Below are 23,225 nucleotides of genomic sequence, written 5' to 3'. Positions count from 1 at the left end.
GATTTTTTATTTGGTTTCGAATTTAAAAAAAAATCGAGATCACAAATAATTCAAGCAAAAAGGTCCAAACCTATTTGATGTGTTATTGAAAAATGAGGAGGAATACATTTGTTACGGAGAAGCAATCCTCAAAGATCAATCATAAGATTAGCAACTTAGAAAGTCCTCACTTTCCCAAAGCATCACTAGCACGCCGTTTTTCAGGAAAACCTTAAAAAAATAAAATAAGGGAGCTATTGTTTCAGTGTTTTTTCGTTTTTACTGACTAGTCTCGTTGTATTAAGTTATAGGATATAACTTACTATAGGTAATTAGTTAACATTTCATTCTTCATTTTTACTACTTAATATTTTAGTTGCAAGCTTTCATCAAAAGTTTCAACTACAGAATTCCTGTCACTCACCATGCACCAACTTCTACTTCTTGAATTAGTTGCAAAGGTTATGGTAGTAGTGCATTCAAATAAATCATTTCTGTTTCTCTAAGATTGAGATGTGAAATGGAGAACTAATTTTCTTTAATTGATGAGCATGCCTGGATTCACTTCGTTGCCGGGGCCATGGATTTATTTATTTTTGTTTGATTATTTTGTGATGCATACTTTCTTATATTACTTGCGTTGGAGCCCAAAATTAATATTAATAAAATTTATATATACAAACAAACACAATAGTATACTAAAACTTGTTCTCTCGTGATTGAAGTACTCCACATACCTTTTCAATAGGTCAAATACACATATAACCCCTTAAACTTGAATTTTTCATTTAAACACTTACACACTTAATTTAAGTTAAAATATACCTATTAGACACAAATTGCTCACATGGCACCTTGTGTGTATTACACTTATGTTGAGCGCGTGAAAAGACTCCACATATTCTTACCTTCATCTGCTTCTCTCTCTCTCTTCTAAGAGTGTCAAAAGGGCTAGGTTGACCCATTTCCGGATCGGTCCGGACTGGTTGTTAGGGGGGCGGGTGGGCTGGGTTAGGGGTTGGTCCGTTCACCTAAATAGATCCGGTTAACCGGACTGGTCAAACTCGGACAACTAAAATTCTTATTGAACCGGTTAATTGGCCCGGATCGGACCGGTTTAACGGCCAGATTTCTGGAAAAAAAATTTAAACGTTTTAGACCGTTGGCAACGGTCAGCTGGCTTTTAGCCATCGCCCAACGACTGGATTGCACAAATAGCCCTTTTTTGGGCAATTTTTTTTAAAAAAATAACACTTTTTGTAATTACTAGTTTAGCCCTTTGAAAACTTATAAGTACACTCCCCCCTCTTCTTCATTTCTTTACTCATCTGTCATTTCTCAAAGTCATATTTTCAATTATCATTCTCTCATTCTTCACCTAAAGTGCAATCAACTATTTGGCTCTCATTTTTTTTGAAATTTAATTTATCGTATTATTTATTATTTGAAGTTTGAACAATTGAACTTCAAACTTTGACCAATGACATCGTGGTAATATTGGAGTTGTGAAATCATCAGGTGTTCAATTTACTGTCGAATTTGGTGCACTCCCTCCAACTCTTTCACTTTTTTACTATTTTATTTGCATATTTAATTTTTGCTAGTAGTTAAATTTTTACAATATATTTAATGCTGCAAAAAGAGTTTGTAGTAAGGTTACTAATTGGGGTAATCGGGAAAATAGAAAAAGAGGTACTACTTCAACATCTGGTAGTAATTTAAATGACTATACACATGTTACTGAAATAGCCTGATAATAATATAGATTATGAATAATTACAGGAAGATTTCAATATAGAAGATAATGAATTAGAAATTGAAGATGAGACATCACTTACACCTAGTAGTGCTGGAGTTGGTAGCAGAGGTGGCGGTCGTAGTGCTAGTAGTAGATCGCCTGTGGCGACTACAAATCGGAGAAAAAAATAAGGTTTGAAATTTTTTTGACGAAATAGTAGGTACTGATAGAGTTAAATACATACTTTGTAATGATGATTTTAAACATAATACTGGAGGACAATTAGGGGGGACTGAGACACTTAGTAGACATATAAGAATTGAGCATCCTATAGAATGTGCCTCTGATTTAGATCAAAATCAAGCAACTCTAAACCCTACTACTGGAGGACTTATGAAATATGATAAAATGAAGGATCATGAGGAGTTAGCAAAAATGATTGCTTTGGGTTGTCTACCTTTTTTTTTGTTGCTTCTTCATCATATCTTATTATGTATATTCAAAGGATTTATAATCCTTTATTTAAAGGTATCCCTAGAAGTACTTGTAGATATGATATCTTTAGATTTCATGGACAATATCAAACATACATACGTTATTTGTTTGACCACATCCCTTGTAAAGTTTCTCTAACTTCTGATATTGGCCATGCTGTTAATGGAAATAATTATTTGACAATTACATGTCATTGGATAGATGATAATTATTGTATGTAAAAACATATTATCGCTTTTAAATATGATGAAGATCAGAGTCATACTGATGTGTTTATAAGTACTACTATATGCGAAGTTGTTGAATTTTATAATCTTAAGAAAAAAGTATTATGTATGTCTTTTGATAATGCTTCTAACAATAATGCCGCAATTTCAATATTAAAACTGCATTTGCAACCAACACTTGACGAAAAATTTCATATTAGGTGTGCATGTCATGTTTATAATTTAATTGTTAAAAGTGGCCTTGATTTATTTCAACTGAGATTATTCATGTTAAAAGAGAAGTTGGTGTTATTCAAGGAAATAATAGACAATCAAGAATTAGGGAATTTAAGAATAAATGTACCAAGCATAACCTTAAGCCCAGATTCATGCCAGACGAAATTGTTACTAGATGGAATTATACATACTTATTTTTAAAATGTTGCTACAAATATAGATTGCCAATAACTGAAGTTGGTAATGCGCATACTGATCCAAACCATATATTAACAACTACTACTTGAGAGGCCATTAATGATGTTAAATTTTTACATAAATTTTATACAACTACTGTTGAGTTTTCTCGAGCATATTACCCTACTGTTACTATGGCTTTAGTACGTATAGCTGAAATTTCTTTTCTAATATGTGAATTTAAAAAGAAAGAAAAATATAAAGATGCTGTTGAAAAAATGTAAGCAAAATTCAAAAAATATTTCTTTTCAATTCCTCCGATTTACTTAATTGGTGTTGTTTTAAATCCTTCTATTAAGATGTCTGATTGTCACCAATTAATCAATGCTTTATATACTTATATGGAGATTAGACCAACTGAAACCTCAGATATATATGTTTGTATGAACAAGCTAAATGATTATTTACAACAATTATATAATTATTATGCAAATATATTTAATGATGCTACTCTTAATGTAGGCAATGTTAATCCCACTATGCATTGTACCACTTCTACTACTATGAATGATGATGAAGGCCTTGAAAGTTTTAATATTTTTTCTATATTTTATAACACTCAAACCAGTAGAGTCCCACCTTGTTGCCCACCATAGTTCGATAATACCCTTTAAATAATGTTTTAGGTTCAACCATAAGTTATTGAACCAGTTCTTTTAATTAGCTCTGCAACCAAATTCAGTCAAGCTTTGTGCCTATGGAATTGTCGAATAATTAATCTTTTTCTTGGTGTTCCGCATTTTGCCTTCAAGAACAATTTTGTCTCAGTTTGATGCGTTTTTCTACAATAATTTTAGCGGTGAATCAGCAATATGTCAAAACAACACCTTTTTTGTGAAATAGGGTGATGGACTTGTGGTGGAAAATGAAGAAAATGATGAAGGGTTGTTGTGATTATAGCGATTAATAATGGCTGGAAAATGAAGAAAATGGTGGGCTGTGGTGGTGGGTCTCGTTGTGAGTGAAACGAAGAAGACAAGGCAGAGGGTAAGAAACAATTTCCCAATATGGAGAACAACTTATGTATTAATTTCCATATGTCATCTTGTATTTCGTTTATTTTCCATGTCACAGCGTGTGTGAATCACGCATTGTATTTTGGTGAGAGATTGTTAGTTTTGTGTCTAATAGGAATAATTTGGTTGGAGTTGAAGTGTTCGATAGGTATTATCCATGGTTCAGGTGTCTAAATAAAAAATGTTGACAAGTTTAACGAGCTGCATAGGTATTTGACCTTTTTCAATATAGTCCTAAGATACACATCTCACATTTGTATCCATCATCAAAGAAAAGAGAACTCGTGAAGTCTTGATCGACCGTTTGAAAACTTTTGAAAGATATACTGACTCTGATGGGGCTAAAGCAAAGTGTAAGCATTGTAGTAAAAGTTATTATACAACCCATAATGACAACCGTATCTCAAGCACTATTTCACAATACCCTGCCCCGAAGGCAAATTGAATAAGGCCACAACATCGGCGAACCATAACACGTTCAACAAGGACGATGAAACCATATCACAATTGAGAACTCTACCACGCTAAAAAATACCAAGCCTTGCTACTCCATCAACCCAAATCTGAATATTCCTAGTCTGATTGTCTTTCCTCCCCGGAAATAGAATACTGAATCTATGAATCATGCACGGTGTAACACCTCCTTTCAGGTCATTCACTACCTCGACGCCTAAACAAGCATCCTACCATTACACAAACACTATGCGATAGCAACGCATGAATTGTCATAACAATCAATGCCAAATCTCAAAACCTTAGGTAATACTAATGTTGAGCTGAAAGGACAGGACGGCCTTCCGAAAGGCGACGGTAATAGCCCAATCAAATACGTAGGTAGAAACATCATGTACCATATCTGTAGTATCATGACAATTCCTCGATTTCCAATCCATAACAAGCGCTTCACATCGTATAAGATTGAATAGGAAAGAAATAAAGGTACATGCCTCAAAAGGATCAATTCAAACGATGATGAATCAAGAAGGAAAGTGCTCCTAACAGCCCTGTAACCTCTCGAATATAAGTATAGACGTCTCCGTACCGATTCACCAGACTCTACTAGACTTGCTCATGACTCGTGAGACCTAAGTGAACCTAGTGCTCTGATACCATGTTGTCACGATCCAAAATCCATTAAAGGTCGTGATGGCGCCAGACACCACTGTCGGCAAGCCAACACTAAACAATTATTTTAATTCTCTTTTTAATATTTTTAAAATCATAAATTTCCTTCAATTTAACTAGTAAAAGATGAACTTTACAAATAATAATGACGGTTTCCAATTTCAATACTGAATATCCCCTAATCATCCCAAAATTCGGTGTCACAAGTGCATGAGCATTTACTAGGAAGTAAAACAAAATACAATAACTGTCCGAAATACAAAATTTGGACAGAAAAGAAAATATAAGAACTCTGAAGGAGACTCTGCTTGCTGCAGATCGTCTCATAAGATGCATCTCACCTAACTCCCCGTATCAACCAGGCTGCTGCGCCCACAAGGCCACTAGTCATACATGTGCTTGTACAACAAGTGTAGTATGAGTACAAAAATAACTTGTACCCAATAAGTATCCAATCTAACCTCGAAGAAGTAGTAACGAAGGGTTGACTTCAACACTTACTAAGGGCCAACAATATGATAATACGAAATTCCAATTAAGCATGATATACAACAATAAGACTCAAAACAAGAAATAACTGAACAAGTCTTCACCATATTCAAGAGCTTAAACCACTTCCTTCATTTAAAACATATCATCACACCAAACAATGAATTTATACCAATTTAAAAAAAACGACTTCCAGTTCTATTATCACACACAAATACCACCGAGGACGTTCAACCCGATTCAACATAAATGTAAACTGTACACTGCCGAGGGTCGAACAACGCAAACCATAAATGCATCTATTAACCTGTCGAGGTGATCGACTCGCTCTCTCTAGAATAGTAGAATGAATTATCCCGCTCGTAGATCATACTTGCAATGTGGTCAAATATAAATTTAAGAAATACCCCGCTCGCGGATCATACTTGCGACGCAGTTACACATAGATTTCTTAAGTTATTATAGTATTCTTCCATTCTTTTCAAAATATGAAGTTCAAATGAAAACATTTAAGATCCCAATTTTTCATCAATTTCAACTCCTTTCAAAACATTTAATAAGCAAACTCAATCCCGCTCCCTCTCCAGGCAAACAATAAATATAAATCAATAACAATATCAACAAGGCATGATGTAAGCCTAGAACTACCCGGACATAGGCATAACTAGTAGCTACATACGGACTCTCATCACCTCATGCGTATGTAGCCCCCCACAAATAGAAGCAGATAATAATTTAGTTCACCTATGAGGTTAATTCCCTCTTACAAGATTAGAAATGAGACTTACCTCGTCTTAAAAAACCCCACTTTCCGGTCACTATTTCGCTCTAAAGCCCCAACTTGGTGCCATTCAATCCGAAACTAGTCAATCAACGTGCAAATTAATTAAAAATATACTCAAATGCTTGAAATTTAACAATTTATAAAAATTCTCAACTCCGCTCGAAAACTGAAGGAAAATGTTTGGCAGAATTGGGTGTTTCTATGGCTCATTAAGCGGCTGCATAATCACTCTGCGGGCCGCAGAATGGCCGCAGAGTGAGGTAGTCTTTTGGGACATTTTTATGTCATTTTCGCGGCCCATTATGCAACTGTAAAACTATTTTGCAGGCCGCACTCTGATCGCATATTTAGCTTGGAAATTTTTCGAAGGGAGATTCTGCGGACCGCAGACTGGTCGGAGAGTAAAGCAGAAAATGCTTGTTCCTGAGGGCCATTATGCGACCCATTTTGCGGACCACATAAACATTATATGGTCGCATATGCGACCGCAGATCCTGTTCCGGAGCCTCATTTTTGGGTTTTATAACCGACCCTACTTTGTTAAAATAAATGCAAGGGACCATTTTTTTTAGCAAAACCTAATACTTTTAGAGTGAGAGAGAGTGCCTTAGATTGGGAAAGTGATCTTCATCAAATTACCCTTCGATTCTTGCTTAAGTCTTTGAAGATTATCAAGGAAAACACACCAAGTCTTTATCCTAGAGGCAAGAATCTATACCCTAGCCCTCAATTCCGAAATTTAACTAAAAATAGGTAATTAGCAAGTTAATTCTTGGGTAGGGGAGTTGTTCATCTTGCATGCATGTGTTACCAAAGAGTGTAGGAAGATTGTGAGCTAAAAATGGTAAAGAATGGGTTGTGGGATGATGAAGTCTTTCATAAAAAGGACCTTAAAACCTTGATGCACACCTAGTGGTTGATAAAATGCTCAAATGATCTAGAATCATGATCACCTCCCTAATTTTGGTTCAACTTGTTATATTTCTAAAATAGATTGAAGTTTCTAAGAAATTTCAGAATATTTTAGAGTTAAGGAAGCTCAATTGGGGTATGTTGGCTAAACCCCCTCTTCTTAGAATTGAATCCCACAGTGTTCATGCAATTGGTGTAAGTCCCAAATTGATCATTATAGAATTGGCCATTCCGAATATGCTTGGGTTGTAGGATATATGTTCAATATGTGTTTTAGATGCTTCATCATGCTATCTTATCATTTGAGGGTGTGTTCAAAATATGGAATATGTGTTAAAAATGTTAAGACTTCAAGTCAAGTTCGAATGAAGGTTGTTATGCCAAATTGTATGAAAAGTTCCTATGTTTCTAAAATTTTCAAATTGCTCATATGTGTATTTAATATCTTGAATGAAAAGCCTTATTGTTGTTGATGATGATAATGGTGTTGGAATGTGAAAAAAGAACTTGAATTATTAACTACGGCCAAGTGCCAAGTATGATGTTACAATTATGGCCAATTATGCCGAATGAATTGAAAAGATGTGAAATATGTATGAAGTGAGATGATTGATAGAAAATGGTAATGTCTCGGGGGAGACGAACTAGCCGACCGGGCCGTGATCGGACACCATGCCTCACACATGATGGTGGTTGTATTGGAAATTGTAACTGAAATTGTGATTATAGTGGATGTTTCAAATGAGACGACCTAGCCGATCGGGTCATGATCGGACTCCGTGTAAGAATACAATGGTATTGTGATTGATGGTATATCGGTATTAAAGATCTCCCAACCTAAGATCATGGAAATTTACTTGAAAACTTATGTGATTCTTAACTTGATGTTTTGGTATTATTCAGGGCTTCCATTGATTTCATGATTGTTCCTCCTTGTATTGTTATTCATTCAATTGAGATGGTGTTTAGTTATACATATTAGTACTATTCGACGGTACTAACGTCCCTTTTACGGGGGGCACTGCATCTTTAAATGGATGCAGGTGGTTCCATATCAGGCAATGTTGATCAGTGATAGTGGTACACCCTCCTCCCAGCAGACTTGGTGAGCCCCACTTTATCCCGGGGTCATGTATTGTATCTTTTGTTCATATTATAATCACATGTTGAGGTATAGCCGACACCTTGTTGCCGACACTATCATAATACTCTTTTGTATCTTCTAGAAGCTCCATAGACACAGTGTGGGTTGTACATGGGTGCTAGAAAAGTCAAACAAGTTATGTTGTGTTTTGATCATTTGTTCCACTTCAAACTATAAGAATCTGTGTATTTTGAGACTTTAAAATGAAGTAACTAATGAAATGATTTAGTATTGTATACATGATCTCCCTACTGTCTAATTAGTGAAAATATGTCTTCTCTTGATCTTGGGCGAGTTGGGTAGAAATAAATCTAATAGGATTGCTCGCCCAGGTCCACTCAGTTGAGCACCGATCGCGCTCCCAGTGTTTGGGGCAATGACAAAGGGGAATCCAAGGGTATGCGACGCCCATACAACACTACCTTGAATCCGCTCGATCAGTAAACGAACTTACTCCCTAGGTGCGATGCTGCTAATATCCGAATCTAAACAAAAATATATAGAAATATAGTATGAGTATGAAATAATATATACTCAATAAGTATCAAGACTAACCTCGGTGAAGTAGTGATGAGGTTCAATGATGTTATACTCACTAATCAAAGAACCTGTGCAATATACCTAATAGCTTGTAATAAGAATATAACCGGATGCAATATCATCAACTCAACAAAAATAGGAGTTATCAACTCAACACAGGTAAATCAGTCCTGACAATTAAATTATCAGTCAATAATAGAGGGATAAAGTAGCATTTATTATTCATATAAAAACATGTAAAAATGCATAAAGGATTCACTTGCATGGCTAAGCTTTCACCATTCGTAATGATACAATCGGTCATTTTGAGTTTCCGCACTTTCTTTAGGAGTTTAAGACCTTGAGTAAATTCACATTATGCATTATGACTTGTGCGTATAGTTGGTTTTGATTTTCAAGAGGTTCGGACTTGATTTGGAAGAATAAATTTCAATTTGGAAGCTTTAAATTGGAAGAGTTGACCTAGGTTTGACTTCTGAGGAAATGACCTCAGATCGAGATTTGATAGTATCACTAGGTTCGTGTGGTGATTTTGGATTTGGGCAAATGTTCAGATTTGAATTTGGATATTCCTAGAAGGTTTTGGCTCTATTTATCGAAAGTTGGCAATTTGAAGAATTGGGGAGTTCATAGATTTGACCGGGAGTTGACTTCGATGTTATCAGACTCCTATTAGAGTTTTGAGACCTTTTATAGGTTTAGTTAGTTAATTGAAAATTGTGTGCAAAGTTTGGTTGTGATCTAGAATGTTTAAGAGTGATCTAGACACTTGAGCTGCTTACTAGCTAAGTTTAAGAATTTGAGTTGACAACGGTCAAATAGTGGACTTAACATGCTTGGATTCATGATTTAAAAGTTCAACAGGTTTGTATGATAATTTTAGACGTATCCGCAAGTTTTGGTTGGACTCCGATGAGTTTTGAATGGGTTTGGGTTGTATTGCACTCGTATTTGATGTTTCAATGTCATTTATTCAAGCATAAATGGTATCAAATTAAACAAATGAGCTCTAAATTGTGTTTTTATTGAACTATTAGATCCTTATTGTGATTTCAGAACTATAGCAACAAGAATCATCGAATTCTGATGTCGTATGAGAGAGTTATGCCTTTTTTTGTGTTTGGAAAGATTGCTAGTGCAGGTGCAATGCAGAAGCGGAAAAAGGGCCGCAGAAGCGATATTACAAAAGCGGATTTTGGGCCACAGAAGCGACTCGTAGGCCCTTAGGACTTGCAGAAGTAGATTTTGGGCTGCAAACACGAAAAGTACTGCTACAAAAGTTCCACACTTAGCCCATTTGGTATTTTCAACATATTTGGAGTTCTAGAGCTCGAATTTTGTCACGACCCCAATCTCCCATCATAAAATATCATGATGATACCTAGTCTCTAAGACAAGGTAAGTCTAGCATGCATGGAGAAATAGCGAAATAATAATAGAACTTCAAATTTAAACCGTCTAGGTATCATAATAGAACTCGATAATACCGCTGACAATAACTCACAATATTTGGTGAGACTGAGTCACAAGCTCTACACAAATATACTGTAAAATCCCTAATACATAGTAGTAGAAAAACAAGGACAAAAGGTGGCTCCGAGGCCTGCGAACGCTGGGCAGGTATCCCTTGAGGTCTCTAAATTGAATGCTCTATTCACTGGTGCCTAGCCTAGGTCGAGGTACTTGGATCTGCATAAAAATGTGCAGAAGAGCAGTATGAGTACACCACAATAATATCCAGTAAGTATGAAGCCTAACCTCGGTAGAATAGTGACGAGGTCAGATCAAGACACCTACTAGGATAAGAAAAAGAAGATGAACAAGTATAGTACAATCTAATAATGGAAATGACGAAAATGAGGCAATAAAGAAATACAACAAGATAAACTACTACTGAATTTGAAGAAATAAAGGCAACAAGGAAGGAACACATAATAAGAACATCAAGAAAATAATGTGGAAAAATACAAGTGAGGTAAATTAGAGATAACAACAAGAATCACAACCGAGGTACTGTCTCGTAATCTCATTTCACAGTTACAAGCATAATCCGTCCTTATATCACCGCGAGAGCCTTACATTTAATTTTGAATTTTTCCCGAAATAGCTACCCGCATTATTATCCCACCTTATCGCACCACGTGACTTCATGTAGTTCCCCTACTAGCAACACGTGTATCAAGCCCACCTTATCTCATCACATGTATACCAACCCCTAGCTTTATACCACCACATGCGTATCATTATCACAACATATTACAACTCACATCTCAAGTGCTCAAATTCCACAACTTGCCAAAAGAATCAACAATGTCAATGTTTTCACAACAAATAGCCCATGGCTCAACTACAATATGCACAAGAATCTCAAAAATAACAAAATGAATGTAAATTGTTCAACAAGAAAGGTATCTCAATAATTAACAACTTCACCTCAATGTGATGCCGACTTTCACAACTTCAACATCAAAAACTTAGCGAGAAGATACTTCACGAAATAACAATGTTCAAATACGAGTAATTCAACAATAGGATATGTAACAAGTCAATAAGGAATGCAATAACTTCAACTAAGCATATACGAGCAAAATGACAAGTAAGAGGTAAAAGAAATGTTAATTATGTCAAATAAAGCATGTAGGGATAGATTAACATGTAAGAGTTGATTAATAATGAGAGATATCACATGTAGTGGCAATTTGATTAAAGACATGGAAAAAGTCTAATTAACCTAAACAAGTCAAACACCACATATAACCCATGTACCCACTCGTCACCTTGTGTACAAGGCTTTTACATAACACAAATAGCATAATCAATCCCAATTCATAAGGAGTTACCTCACACAAAGTTAGGCTAGATACTTATCTCAAACAAGCTAACTCAATCCAACCTTTTCTGCGAATATCCAACTTCAGACAACTCGAATCTAACCAAAATAACTTTATACCATAAATACAAACCATAGGAAACTATTTCGGATAATAAAGTTTTAATCTATAAAGAAAATAAAAAAGTCAACCACGACATCGTCCTTCCAGTCAAAATCATCGTTGCTGTCACTTCTACGATTTTCTCGGTATTCATCCTTCACTATTTTCGACCAGTCCGACATGTTTACCGACAAGAAAGCCACTGCCCTTACTAAAATACTGGTTCGAACACTTTTTGATACAGTCTGCTTCTGAGAATTTAATTCATTCTTATTTAACAATACAATATTAGCAAAATTTACTTTCTTCATCCATAATCAACATTGATGCCATCTTCTCCACCTAGAACCACCGTCTTCTTGAGCTAAAAAGACAAATGTTTTCACATATTCCCTTGCGGTTGCATCATATTTTCCATCCATCCCACCCCCATTGTCTTCGCAGTTCCCTTATTCTATCGTCTTTGCAGCCCAAGAACCAATTGTATTCCAAAAGCGGTCAAATAAAGATCTTATATCAAATAATAAATTGAATTTTTCTTCTCTCTCTGCATCTGCTTTTCAGTTTAATTTCTCTTTTACTTTTATGTTTCTTGAGAATCAAGTCAGGGTTCTTGGAATTACATTATTGATTTTTTGGCAAAATTTGTTCTTTCTTCTGGAGATTTATCGATTTTCCAATGAGCTTTCTGACGAGGTGTATGGAAGATTTTCAAAGCGTATATATGGAACATTTGGGTGTAGTGGTTAAACAAATCAAAACTGAATACAGATCCAAAAAATATATGATTGATTCTAGGTCCGCCAATTTCAAACGACGACACCGTTCCTCCATCTCGTCGCAATCCATCACGGCCAAATTTTCGTTAACTTTAAGGGCTCCAATCCAGGTTCTATTGTTCCTCTCTTGTCTTGATATTTTAATAGTTTGATATTATAGCATAATTATATCTCATTACCTGCCTATTTTGTTCTTGAATCTTTAGTTAGTATTTGCCCTAGCATTGTTAAATTAATTGTATTGGTGATAGCTTTGCACTATAGTTTTGCACATTTTCTTTGTGATCTTTAGTTGTAGATTATAGCCCCTTTAGCCCTTGTACTATATTTCTTCATCTGTTTTTCTAATCTTTAGTTGTAGATTATAGTTCCTATCAGTTCCTTTATTTTATTTCTTCACTTGTTTTGAGACTTTTAGTGGTATATTATATTTCGGTAATTCATTTTATTTTTATCGCTTATTTTCGGGATAGTGCTAGCATATTGACTCATATATTATAGTGGCTTTGGTGAACAACAGTAGGGCAAGATCTTGTCCTCGGGGCTGTCAGCTAAGGGACCTACTAGGCTGAGAGTGGGGTCTTGGAATATAGGAACTTTGACTGGAACATTTGTAGCAATAGCGAAGATTCTCGAGAAAAGGAAGATTAATATAGCTTGTGTACAATAGACTAAGTGGGTAGGATATAAGGCATGGGATGTGGGCAATTTCAAACTTTGGTACTCTGGGAGGGTGGGGCAGAAACGGGGTAGGTATCTTGGTTGATAAGGACCTCTGTCAACTAGTGGTGGAGGTTAGGAGGGTGAATGACAAGCTGATGACTACTAAGCTAGTTGTTAGAGGTTTGACTTTGAACATAATTAGTGCACCCCAAGAAGGCTTGGATGAGAAAGTCAAGAGGCATTTCTGGGAGAATTTAGATGAGATGGTGCATGGTATCCCACATATCGAGAAACTTTTCATAGAGGGAGATTTAAATGGCCATATTGGAGTGACATCTGGGAGGATTGATGATGTGAATGGTGGCTTTGGTTTTGGAGATAGAAATGGAGGAGGAGCGTCTCTGTTGGACTTTGTTAGAGCATTTGATTTGGTGATAGCAAACTCAATTTACCGAAGAAGAGGGAGCACTTGGTCACCTTCCGGAGTTCGTTGGCCGAGACTCGAATTGAATATTTACTCTACAAGAAGTTTGGTAGAGGTCTTTGCACGAATTGCAAGGTCATCCCGAGTGAGAACCTCTCGACCCTTCATAGGCTCCTGGTCATGGACCTTGTGATCACGAGAAAGAGGAGGAAGAAGGAGATGTATAGCCAACATAGGATAAAGTGAGGAGCCTTAACCGAAGCTAAAGTGGAGGAGTTGGGGGTTAAACTGGTGACTATGAGGGCTTGGAGGAGTAGTGGGGGCGCAAGCGTTATGTGGACCACGACAATGTATTAGGGAAGCCGCGAGAGAGGTATTAGGGGTCTCAAAGGGTTACTCTGGTGGTCACAAGGGAGACTGGTGGTGGAATGGAGAGGTGCAAGGAAAAGTGGAAACCAAGAAAGCAGTGTATCTAAAGCTAGTGAAAAGTGTAGATGAGGAGGAGAAGAGGGTGAATAGGGAGCATTATAAGTTAACTAAGAAAGAGGCAAAGCTAGCAGTTATGGCGGTCAAAACTGCAGCTTTTAGTCGTTTATATGAGGAACTCGAGGGTCGAGTTGGGGATAAGAGGTTGTTCAGGTTAGCCAAGGTATGTGAAAAGGAAGGCGCGTGACTTGGATCAAGTTAAGTGCATCAAGGATGAAGAAGGTAGAGTTTTGTTGGATGAATGGCTTATCTGTCAGAGATGGCAGGCCTACTTCTATAGTCTCTTGAACGAGGAGGGGGACAAGAGAATTATACTGGGTGATTTAAAACTCTTCGGGAGTTGCTGTGACTTTGGGTATTGTAGGCGGATTAGAGTTGATGAAGTTGAGGGGGCTATGTGTAAGATGACCAGAGGCAAAACGACCAGGCTAGATGAAATCTTGGTGGAGTTTTGGAAGAGTGTGGGAAAGCTAGGGTTGGAGTGACTCACTAGGTTATTTAATGTCATCTTTAGAACGAAGAAGATGCCCGAAGAGTGGAGGTGGAGCACGATAGTTCTTGTATACAAGAACAAGGGTGATATCCAAAATTGCAATAACTATCGGGGTATCAAGTTGCTTAGCCATACTATGAAATTCTGGGAGAGAGTGGTAGAGCTAAGGGTGAGAAGGGGTGTGTCTATTCCCAAGAAACTATTTGGGTTTATGCTGGGGCGTTCGACTACAAAAGCCATCCACCTTGTTTGGAGATTGATGGAGCAGTATAGGGAGAGAAAGAAGGACTTGTATATGGTGTTCATTGACTTAGAACAGGCGTACGATAAAGTTCTAAGGGAGGTTTTGTGGCGATGTTTGGAGGCTAGAAATGTACTTGTTTCCTATGTTAGGTTAATTAAGGACATGTATGATGGAGTAATGACCCGAGTGAGGACGGTGGGAGGGGACTCAAACCATTTTCCGGTTATGATGGGTGTGAGCACGTGATTTTTATTTACGCGACAATCACTCCAAAAGAAATAAAAATAATAGCAAATGGTCTTGCTGTACAATTTTGGATTTTTACGCGACACTTTGTTAATTGTTTGTGATTTTTGCCCATTTTTATTTTTATTGAAAACAAAATACAAAAATGTGTCGTGTGTAGTTGAACCGTAATTGGTTTTAAAAGGAAAATCGTAAAAAATATGCGTCTTTTATTCTATTTTTTGTTGTCATTAAGTGATTTTATTTTAATTAAATGTCAATGTGAGTGATAATTGTTGTTTTGAGTATTAATTAATATTGGTATGATTTTATTAGGAATTTTATTTTTTAAGTTGTAAGAAGGAAAACATTGGATTTAGGCCATAATTTCAAATGAAATCAGGCCCAAACTCATACAAATGACCCAGTCCAACCAGGCCTTCTGCGAGATGCCCCAAACGACGCCGTATATGCGTCATCCTTTTGAGCCGTTGATTGATTCAGGGGAACGGCCCAGATCAGACCAATCCTTTACCCAAACGACGCCGTATAAGGCCGTCTAATCTCAGCCGTTCAAGCCGGGCTGATCTAACAGCCCTCGTTCCATCTCTTTTACCCGTTATCAGACCCGACCCAATGAAACCCAGCCTGATCCACCCCAATATGAAAGCAAATGACATCGTTTCACTTAAACCTCCAGATCCAGGCCGTTGATCTCGATTGATCTAACGGATGAGATCAGGCCATCCACCCCATATATAAGCTTTCCACCCGTACCCCACCCCCTATCCAAATACCCCTCCTTCGTCCTCATCCCTTCCAACAGACCCAACCTCGGAACCCTAGAGCCGCCCCCCTTTCCCCTCACCAAAAACCCGGCGGCATGGACGCCGGTGACCCCCACCTTAACACCCTAGGACCACCTTGACACCCTGAACATAGATCTGCAAACCATTGATCTCGAACCTTCCCCCATCGTCTCGAATCTTCATTTGAAGATTCGAGCAGAACCTCGACTTACACCGATGTACCCCAGCTTCACACCAGACAGTCCCCAAACCTCCCTCGTGACCAAACCATGCTTGGTTTGGTCCGGATCTAACCATGGAAACCCAAATCCCAAATCTACCATCTATGAACTCCAGAAACCCTGAGCCTGGTCTGTGTCCGTTTGAGCTAAAGTGATTAGGGTCTAATGGACCTTAATCGAAGTGTTCTCAGCTGAGAACACTTCGATTAAAGTCCGTTCAACCCTAAGAAGGGTATGTTCAAACACGAGCTGATTTTCTGATTTTTCTTTCAAGGACTTTAAGGTAAGTTTATTTTTCTTTTCTTTATTCAGTTCATGTGTTTGTTAAAGGTCTGTTTGTATGGCCAAACGTCTTGTTTTAATTTGTGTTTTGAATTTTACCAACTGTTTTTTCCCACCTTGCCCGGACCTCTGTATTTGGTCAAATGTTTCCTCATTCACTGATAATGTGTGTGTATGTAAACTGCATATTCAACTGAATTGAAATTGTAATCAATTCCCAAGTTAATCTCTGTTTTTGACAGTGCAATCTGAACCCTTGGTGCAACACTGTTTGATTCCAATCCTTGGCTTTGATTGTATATGTTATAATTAGTATAGTCGATTCGATATGTGTCGTCAAATAGTTTCAACTGTTTGAATGATAACAATTTGATCTGTTTCATTGCTGAACATTGTTTAAATCAAATTGGGAATCGAGTATAGCTACTTATAGTTGTTAATTTGAATTAGAAATATAAAGGATTTGGTTTGTTTAGTTGCAGTCTGAATTGGTGGCATGTGCATTTGTGCACAACATGTGCATAAAGGCCCTTTTGAAATGAAAAATAACTTGACAGCATGTGCTGTCAGGGCATAGTCAGGCTGCCCACACCCTGATTTAGTTCAGAAATAATAAACCATATCTAACTAAAGGCTGGCAGGGGAATATCATGGGAAGGGTTATATTTAAATAGTTGAGTGGAAACTGGAAAGGGGACAGACCACATGGAGGGGGGTTTCTGATGGCTTTACAGGCTGTTCAAAATGGCCTGAGTTTAGGATAAAAGGGAAGAACTTCCATTAGTAAGGGGACTGAATTTGGAAAAGAAAAGGGCAGACATATTTTTAGACTGAACTCAGATTTTTTGAGACTTGATTGTTAGATAGATACAGACACATACACAAGAGACAAAAACACACAGGAAAATCAGAAACTGTTTCTTCCTATTTGTTGTTTGGGCTTCATTTGTTTTCAGCCTTTTTAATCAATTCTGATTCTTTGAAGTTCCAATTGAGTTTATTGGTTGAGTGTTTTCATTGGTTTATTATTGGTTTTGGTCTGCCTGGAGTTCTGATTCTACTCCATCGTGTGCTGCTGTCATTTGGCTACTTTTTCTATCGGCTATAGTTGCATTCTTGCACTCAAGCCTGTTCTGCTGTTTGTTCTGTTTGCTGCTGTTACTTTGTCTTGCTGCTGCTATTCTGTTCCTCCTGCTGCTGATTTTTCCTATCTTCCTCCTCTTCTCCTTTGCATTCTCAGCATTCCAGGTACACATTTCGAGCCTCACATTGGTGTAGCTGATTGTAACAATGAAATGCATGAATTGAAAGATCTGGAGGAATTATAATCATCCGCTGTTTTACTTACAGCCTTTTCATAAATGTTGTTGAGTTGTGCAAAGTTCAGTTTGTAATTCAATAGAGAAGTACATTAGTAAGTTTGTATTTGATTGAAGTTTATGTTGATCTAAATATGCGATTCGTTTAATGGTATAGTATATAGGATGTAACCATAATTCATGGAATATGCAACCATTAGTATGATTTGTCAAATCAAACTCGTTTTTCAGCATGTTTTGAATATATAGGGTGGACGGTTCCTTTTAATCTCGCCAAAATACAGTACAGCTTTTTAGACCCTCGAGTCGCAATTTCATTAGGCATGTTTAAGATGAGTTTTTTTAGGTAGCATCCTTTAATAAGGAATTCTATTAATCTTGTTAATTTAGATTTAGCTTAAGAAGTGTTCGGAGTAAGCGTAGTATTTCATCAATCTCGTATGTATTTCCTTTTATCAAAGTTAAAAGCATGTTCCATGAGATACCGCGTTCTTCACCTTGTAATCAGAAAATTAATAAGAAGTCAGGATTAGCTATGTCCAAACCAGCAAAATTCGGCATCATCCTTTTCTTTAAAGATAAATGTAGTAAAGACGTAGTCATTGTAGGGTACCCTTCTAAAATAATGAGACGAGCCTCGCCGAATAAAAAGGCAAATTGCGGGGCCCTCAATAATTGGTCATAATAAATACTTAGAATTTGGGATGGACTGTTTAGTGAATTCCACTGCCTTCCCCAAAGATAATAACGCGTTAGACTTTTTAGGCGCGACTTAATTAAATTACATTCTTAAATTCGGGTGCGCATTTATGTGACCCAAATTCAAATCTCAACGGAGTCGAAATGTGTTAACAACTACGGGTGCATTGATTGTGACGTGGTTCGAGATGCATTTTCACGACGTTGCAATTCTATAAAAATAAATGATAATAATAAAAGCGGTTTAAACTTAATAAAAGCACGTAAGTCATAACATGTATTTAAATCAGATATTTAGCCATTATAACAATTTAAGCGACCGTGCTAGAACCACGGGATTCGAGGGTGCCTAACACCTTCCCTCGGGTCAACAGAATTCCTTACTTAGAATTTCTGGTTCGCAGACTTCATTTGGAAAAGTCAAAAATTTCCTCGATTTGGGATTCAAGATAAACCGGTGACTTGGGACACCAAAAGCCAAACCTTTCCCAAGTGGCGACTCTGAATTAAATAAATAATCCCATTTCGAATATTGTCACTTAAATTGGAAAAACTCCCTCGCGCATTTAACCCTTCGGGGCGGGCGCGCAAAAAGGAGGTGTGACAGCTCTGGCGACTCCGCTGGGGACAAAGTAACCCAGAACCATTGGTTCAGGGTTCAAGAATTCGAGCTTAGAATAATTGTTATATTTGGCTTTATTATCTGATCTTTATTACATGTTTTTGCATAACGTGCTAAATGTTGTCTTTTACCGCTTTGATATTATCTGAACTGTATATAAACTGTGCCGAAACCCTTCTCTTCTTACCTCCGGGGAGAAGCTCGCTGGTCGAGACTCCCTATTCTGTTAGTGTCGATACCTGAAATAAGAAAGAGGTCGGACAAGTTACAAAGCCGGACGATCTCGCGGGTCCCCGGTACGTAGCCCCCTCCTCGACTCGAGTTGTCCGCTCGGGTACACAGTCTAGAACAAATACCCAGGTTATAAACCTAGTATAACAAAACTTCATGCCGGATCCCTAGTAGGAACGCTTATTTGCATCATGTTGCATTTGACTTAGGGGGCTCAACACAGGGGTTGGGTCCGTCTAGGACAGGCAACCTGAAATGAAAAGACCATCCTGCTGCATCCTATTTGTTTTGCGCATTTATTTGCTTCAGTTCCGCATGCTGACCGGTTTCTAAAAAGGAAAAAATAGTAGCGTAGGGAGATAATTACTTATTTTTGGAAAAATAAAACCAATGTCCAAGTAGTGTCAAAACCTCGCCGGAGTTTTTCTAAAAAAAATAAATAATAAAAACGAAATTTGTCTTCTAGTTTGATTTATAAAAAAAAACATATAAATTTTTTCTTTTTAATCACTTTCAAAATAAAAAAAGGGTATTTATTTAAAAGTAAAAAGAAAAAAATGGAAAATTCATAATTCAAAAAAAATGTTGTTTCTTTCGTAGTACCTCTTTTATAAATTCAGACTAATAGTCCAAATATTTCCTTAAAAAAAATCTATGATAATTTTTAATTTTTGAGTCTAATAAAGGTTTTTTTTTAATAATCACCCTAAATAAATGTGCAGGATGAGCACAATGCAAAATGAACACTTTTCGATAATGACTAAAATCCCTGTCAAGTTGCGGCTATGGTGTAATGATCTAGGTGTTGAAGGACAAGACGGGGTCAAGAAATATCTGAAAGGTCTCACGGGTTTACTGGAAATCCTGCCTCGAGGGGATATCATAAGAGCTTTGGTCACCTACTGGGACCCGACGCACAATGTTTTCCATTTCTCCGATTTTGAACTCACCCCAACTCTGGAAGAAATGGCTAGGTACATTGAAAATGCTGAACTTCCATTAAAGCATAAATACCTGGTCGCCCCATGGGTCCTCACAGTGCATCGGTTTTTAGATTCACTAAAGATACCCAGGACGGTCCACAACCCGGATTTGGCTGCCGGGTTTTGTACTCCATGCTTCATATATGATAGGTACGGTCATGAAGGAGGATTCAACAATCCAATCAACAAGCTATGCAGCAAAGGTATTCGTCAGAAGTGGGACAAGCACAGACGGGTAGCTTTCATGATGATGTTCCTATGTCTTCTAGTATATCCGAGGAAAGACAGAAACATTGATCTGAATATATCCGGGGTCGTCAGCACTTTACTCACGCAAAATGACAGTACTCTCGCGCCAATGGTGGTATCTGATATCTTTCGAGCTCTTACAGCTTGCAAAGCTGGGGGAAATTTCTTCGAAGGTTGCAACTTGCTGCTACAAATGTGGATGACTGAGCATCTCTGCCATCGTTCCGAGATTTTGGGCCATGGTTCCCCAGAAAAGACTTGCATAGAAGAATTTTACACGAGAACCAAAGAGATCGGTTTGCCCAAAGGAGTCATGGCATGGACCTCGTTCTTTCAAGCTCTTACTGCCAGCCAAATACAGTGGACACTGTGATGGTTGCCTGTTGATGAGGTCATACATATGCCAGCAACTAGAACTCATTTCTTACTGATGGGACTTAAGAGCATTCAACCTTATGCGCCTTGCCGAGTTTTGAGACAGCTCAGAAGATGCCAGACAGTACCACATGAGGAAGATATTAGCACTCAAACAATTGAGATAAGTCCTGAAGGACAGTTTCCAGAAGCAAAAATTCGCCAGATTTGGAGTGAGTGTCAATATTTGAAATCTGATACTTGCGTGCGGGATCGGGCCAAAAGTGAGGCGGCGCCGGGTTACCTTACATGGTACAGAAGGGAACTCGAGCATGAAAGGCCGGCTAAGAGACCCCACATCCTGAAATTCGCCGAGTCATCGAAAAGGCAATGGGATTGGTTGGCAAAAGAAAAAGGCTATCATACCGAAATCAGCAGGTTGAAGCAACAGGTGGAAAGCTTGAAATATGAGCACAACATGCAGGTCGCTACCGATCTGGGGGAACCAAACAGGTTGACTCAGGAAAACGAGATGCTCAGGGCCCAGATCAAACGGATGAGGATGGACGTTGATAAACAACCAAGGAATCGATCGGACGAGCTGTTGATAAAGAGGCTAAAAAGTGAAGTCAGGAAATAGCAAGAGGGATTAGAGAAATCTAAAAACGTCATAGCAGAGCTCAAAGCACAGTGGGATACAAGAGCAGATAAGCATCGCCGATACTTGAATCAATTGAAAGGCGACCACGAGAAAACTGTTGCTAAAATAAAGAGAGAGATGGCTACACTTGAGATCAAAGCAGCTAATCAGACCAAGGATTTCCAAATTGAGAGTAGATACTGGTACGACTTGTTAGCCCAGATGAAGTTAGAAGTACGGCGACTGAAGAATCAGCATATACAGGATGCTCAGGTATTCAAGATGTGTAGCGATCAGATAAAACGCCTACTCATAGAGAAGAAGCAAACCAGAGATAGGATCAAGGTTGCCCATGCCATCACCAGACGATGTCTACGATGTGAGAACATGACCAGCGTTACCGTCCTCTCGGCAGTGATGAGTTATGTCAAGCAGACCATGCATGAGCTGGAGCAGCTTGAGAGGGATCTCACACCTAGGACCGCGGCGAGGCCGAATGATGCCCCGCGGGCACCAATGTTCAAAACCATAATGTACTCATAAGTCAAGCATCTTCTGCCTGTTTTTCCCATCAGATTTTTTAGTCTATTTGAGTCTAGGTTTATTTTCAAAGTTTGCTCTTTCTTTTGCAAAATGTAGTTTGTAATAGACCGTTTCAACAATAAAAAGGTTGCTTCTTTTACGCTCATTTGTGTTTTTGAACTACGTAATGATCTGATTCACGTGACATCGTGATACGTAGGCAATCCTCATCGGATCCGGTCGCGGTTTAACCAAAGAGAAAAATTGAAAAAGGGGGGGGGGAAATAATAAAAAAGCCTAAAAGAATGCCGGAATGATGCATGCTTTCGTCGCAAACATGTAGGAATCCATTGAACTGTATAGGTGCATCATGCCCCAACGTGAGATTGCTTATCTGTTATTTGATTCGAATTAACCGTTCGTTTGTCATTGAGTTCCTCCCAGGTTTTTGGAAAAGGTGGTTGGTTTGGTGAAAGTCTGGCATCGCACCCGTATTTCACGAGATCGAAAAGGAGTGTTCAATTACCTATTGTTAAGACAGGAGGCAGTGCTCACACTTACTTCACAAGGTCAAAAGGAAGTGTAGAAATGTCTTCAGAGATTCCGTTGCCAACAATCCCTGTTTCCGAGGAAAGTTCTATCTCGGCCGTCCCCACGCCCGAATCCGCAACTGCGGAGGAAAATAGAATCTTGCGGCTTCGCATGCTCGAAATGCTTGATGACTGGAATAATGGAAAAGAGCCACCAAGCATCGTCCCTGGATTCCCTGAGTTATTCTCCAGGACAAGCGGGACTTCTAATGTCCCCATAAGTTATCCTGCTACCCTATTCGGATACACAGCCATTTTAGCCTTCTCTGCTGGATCGCCCTCTGAGTCTCATCCTCGGGTGTCAACGACGGATGTAAACACCAATATCTTTACTGCACCACCTTGCCCGATCACGGCACAACCTGCTGCATACAAGCCGACTTTTGACTCGTCCTCATTTACATTCCAAGCCCCATCTTTCTCGATGAAACCAACTAGGTTCGCTACCAGCACTAATCCTCCACAGCCTCAGTGCGAGCTTGCACCTGGGCAGGATCAGAACCCCAGAATTGCGGAACAAAATGAGATGGCTAAAAGAATGAGAAGCCTTGAACA

The 23,225-nt window shown here is 38.2% G+C and overlaps 1 protein-coding gene across 1 annotated transcript; it reads left to right on the top strand.

Annotated features, from left to right (window-relative positions):
* Positions 1 to 13,312: 13,312 nt before the first annotated feature.
* LOC138873420 (uncharacterized) lies at positions 13,313 to 14,672 on the top strand. The gene is made up of 3 exons (XM_070151890.1): positions 13,313 to 13,749; positions 14,059 to 14,350; positions 14,445 to 14,672. The coding sequence occupies exons 1-3, from the start codon at positions 13,313 to 13,315 to the stop codon at positions 14,670 to 14,672; spliced, it is 957 nt and encodes a 318-aa protein (XP_070007991.1).
* Positions 14,673 to 23,225: the final 8,553 nt, after the last annotated feature.

This window comes from Nicotiana sylvestris, chromosome 7, assembly GCF_000393655.2.
Source record: "Nicotiana sylvestris chromosome 7, ASM39365v2, whole genome shotgun sequence".
NCBI lineage: Eukaryota > Viridiplantae > Streptophyta > Magnoliopsida > Solanales > Solanaceae > Nicotiana > Nicotiana sylvestris.
This window is presented reverse-complemented; position numbering and strand designations above follow the sequence as displayed.

Excerpts from the sequence above, each read along its gene's own strand:
- LOC138873420 (XM_070151890.1), top strand. The coding sequence starts at position 13,313 with ATGTGGGCAATTTCAAACTTTGGTACTCTGGGAGGGTGGGGCAGAAAC. Across the intron at positions 13,750-14,058 it reads CGAAGAAGAGGGAGCACTTG|GGAAGCCGCGAGAGAGGTAT; the intron begins GTCACCTTCCGG and ends ACAATGTATTAG. Across the intron at positions 14,351-14,444 it reads GGTTGTTCAGGTTAGCCAAG|AGATGGCAGGCCTACTTCTA; the intron begins GTATGTGAAAAG and ends CTTATCTGTCAG.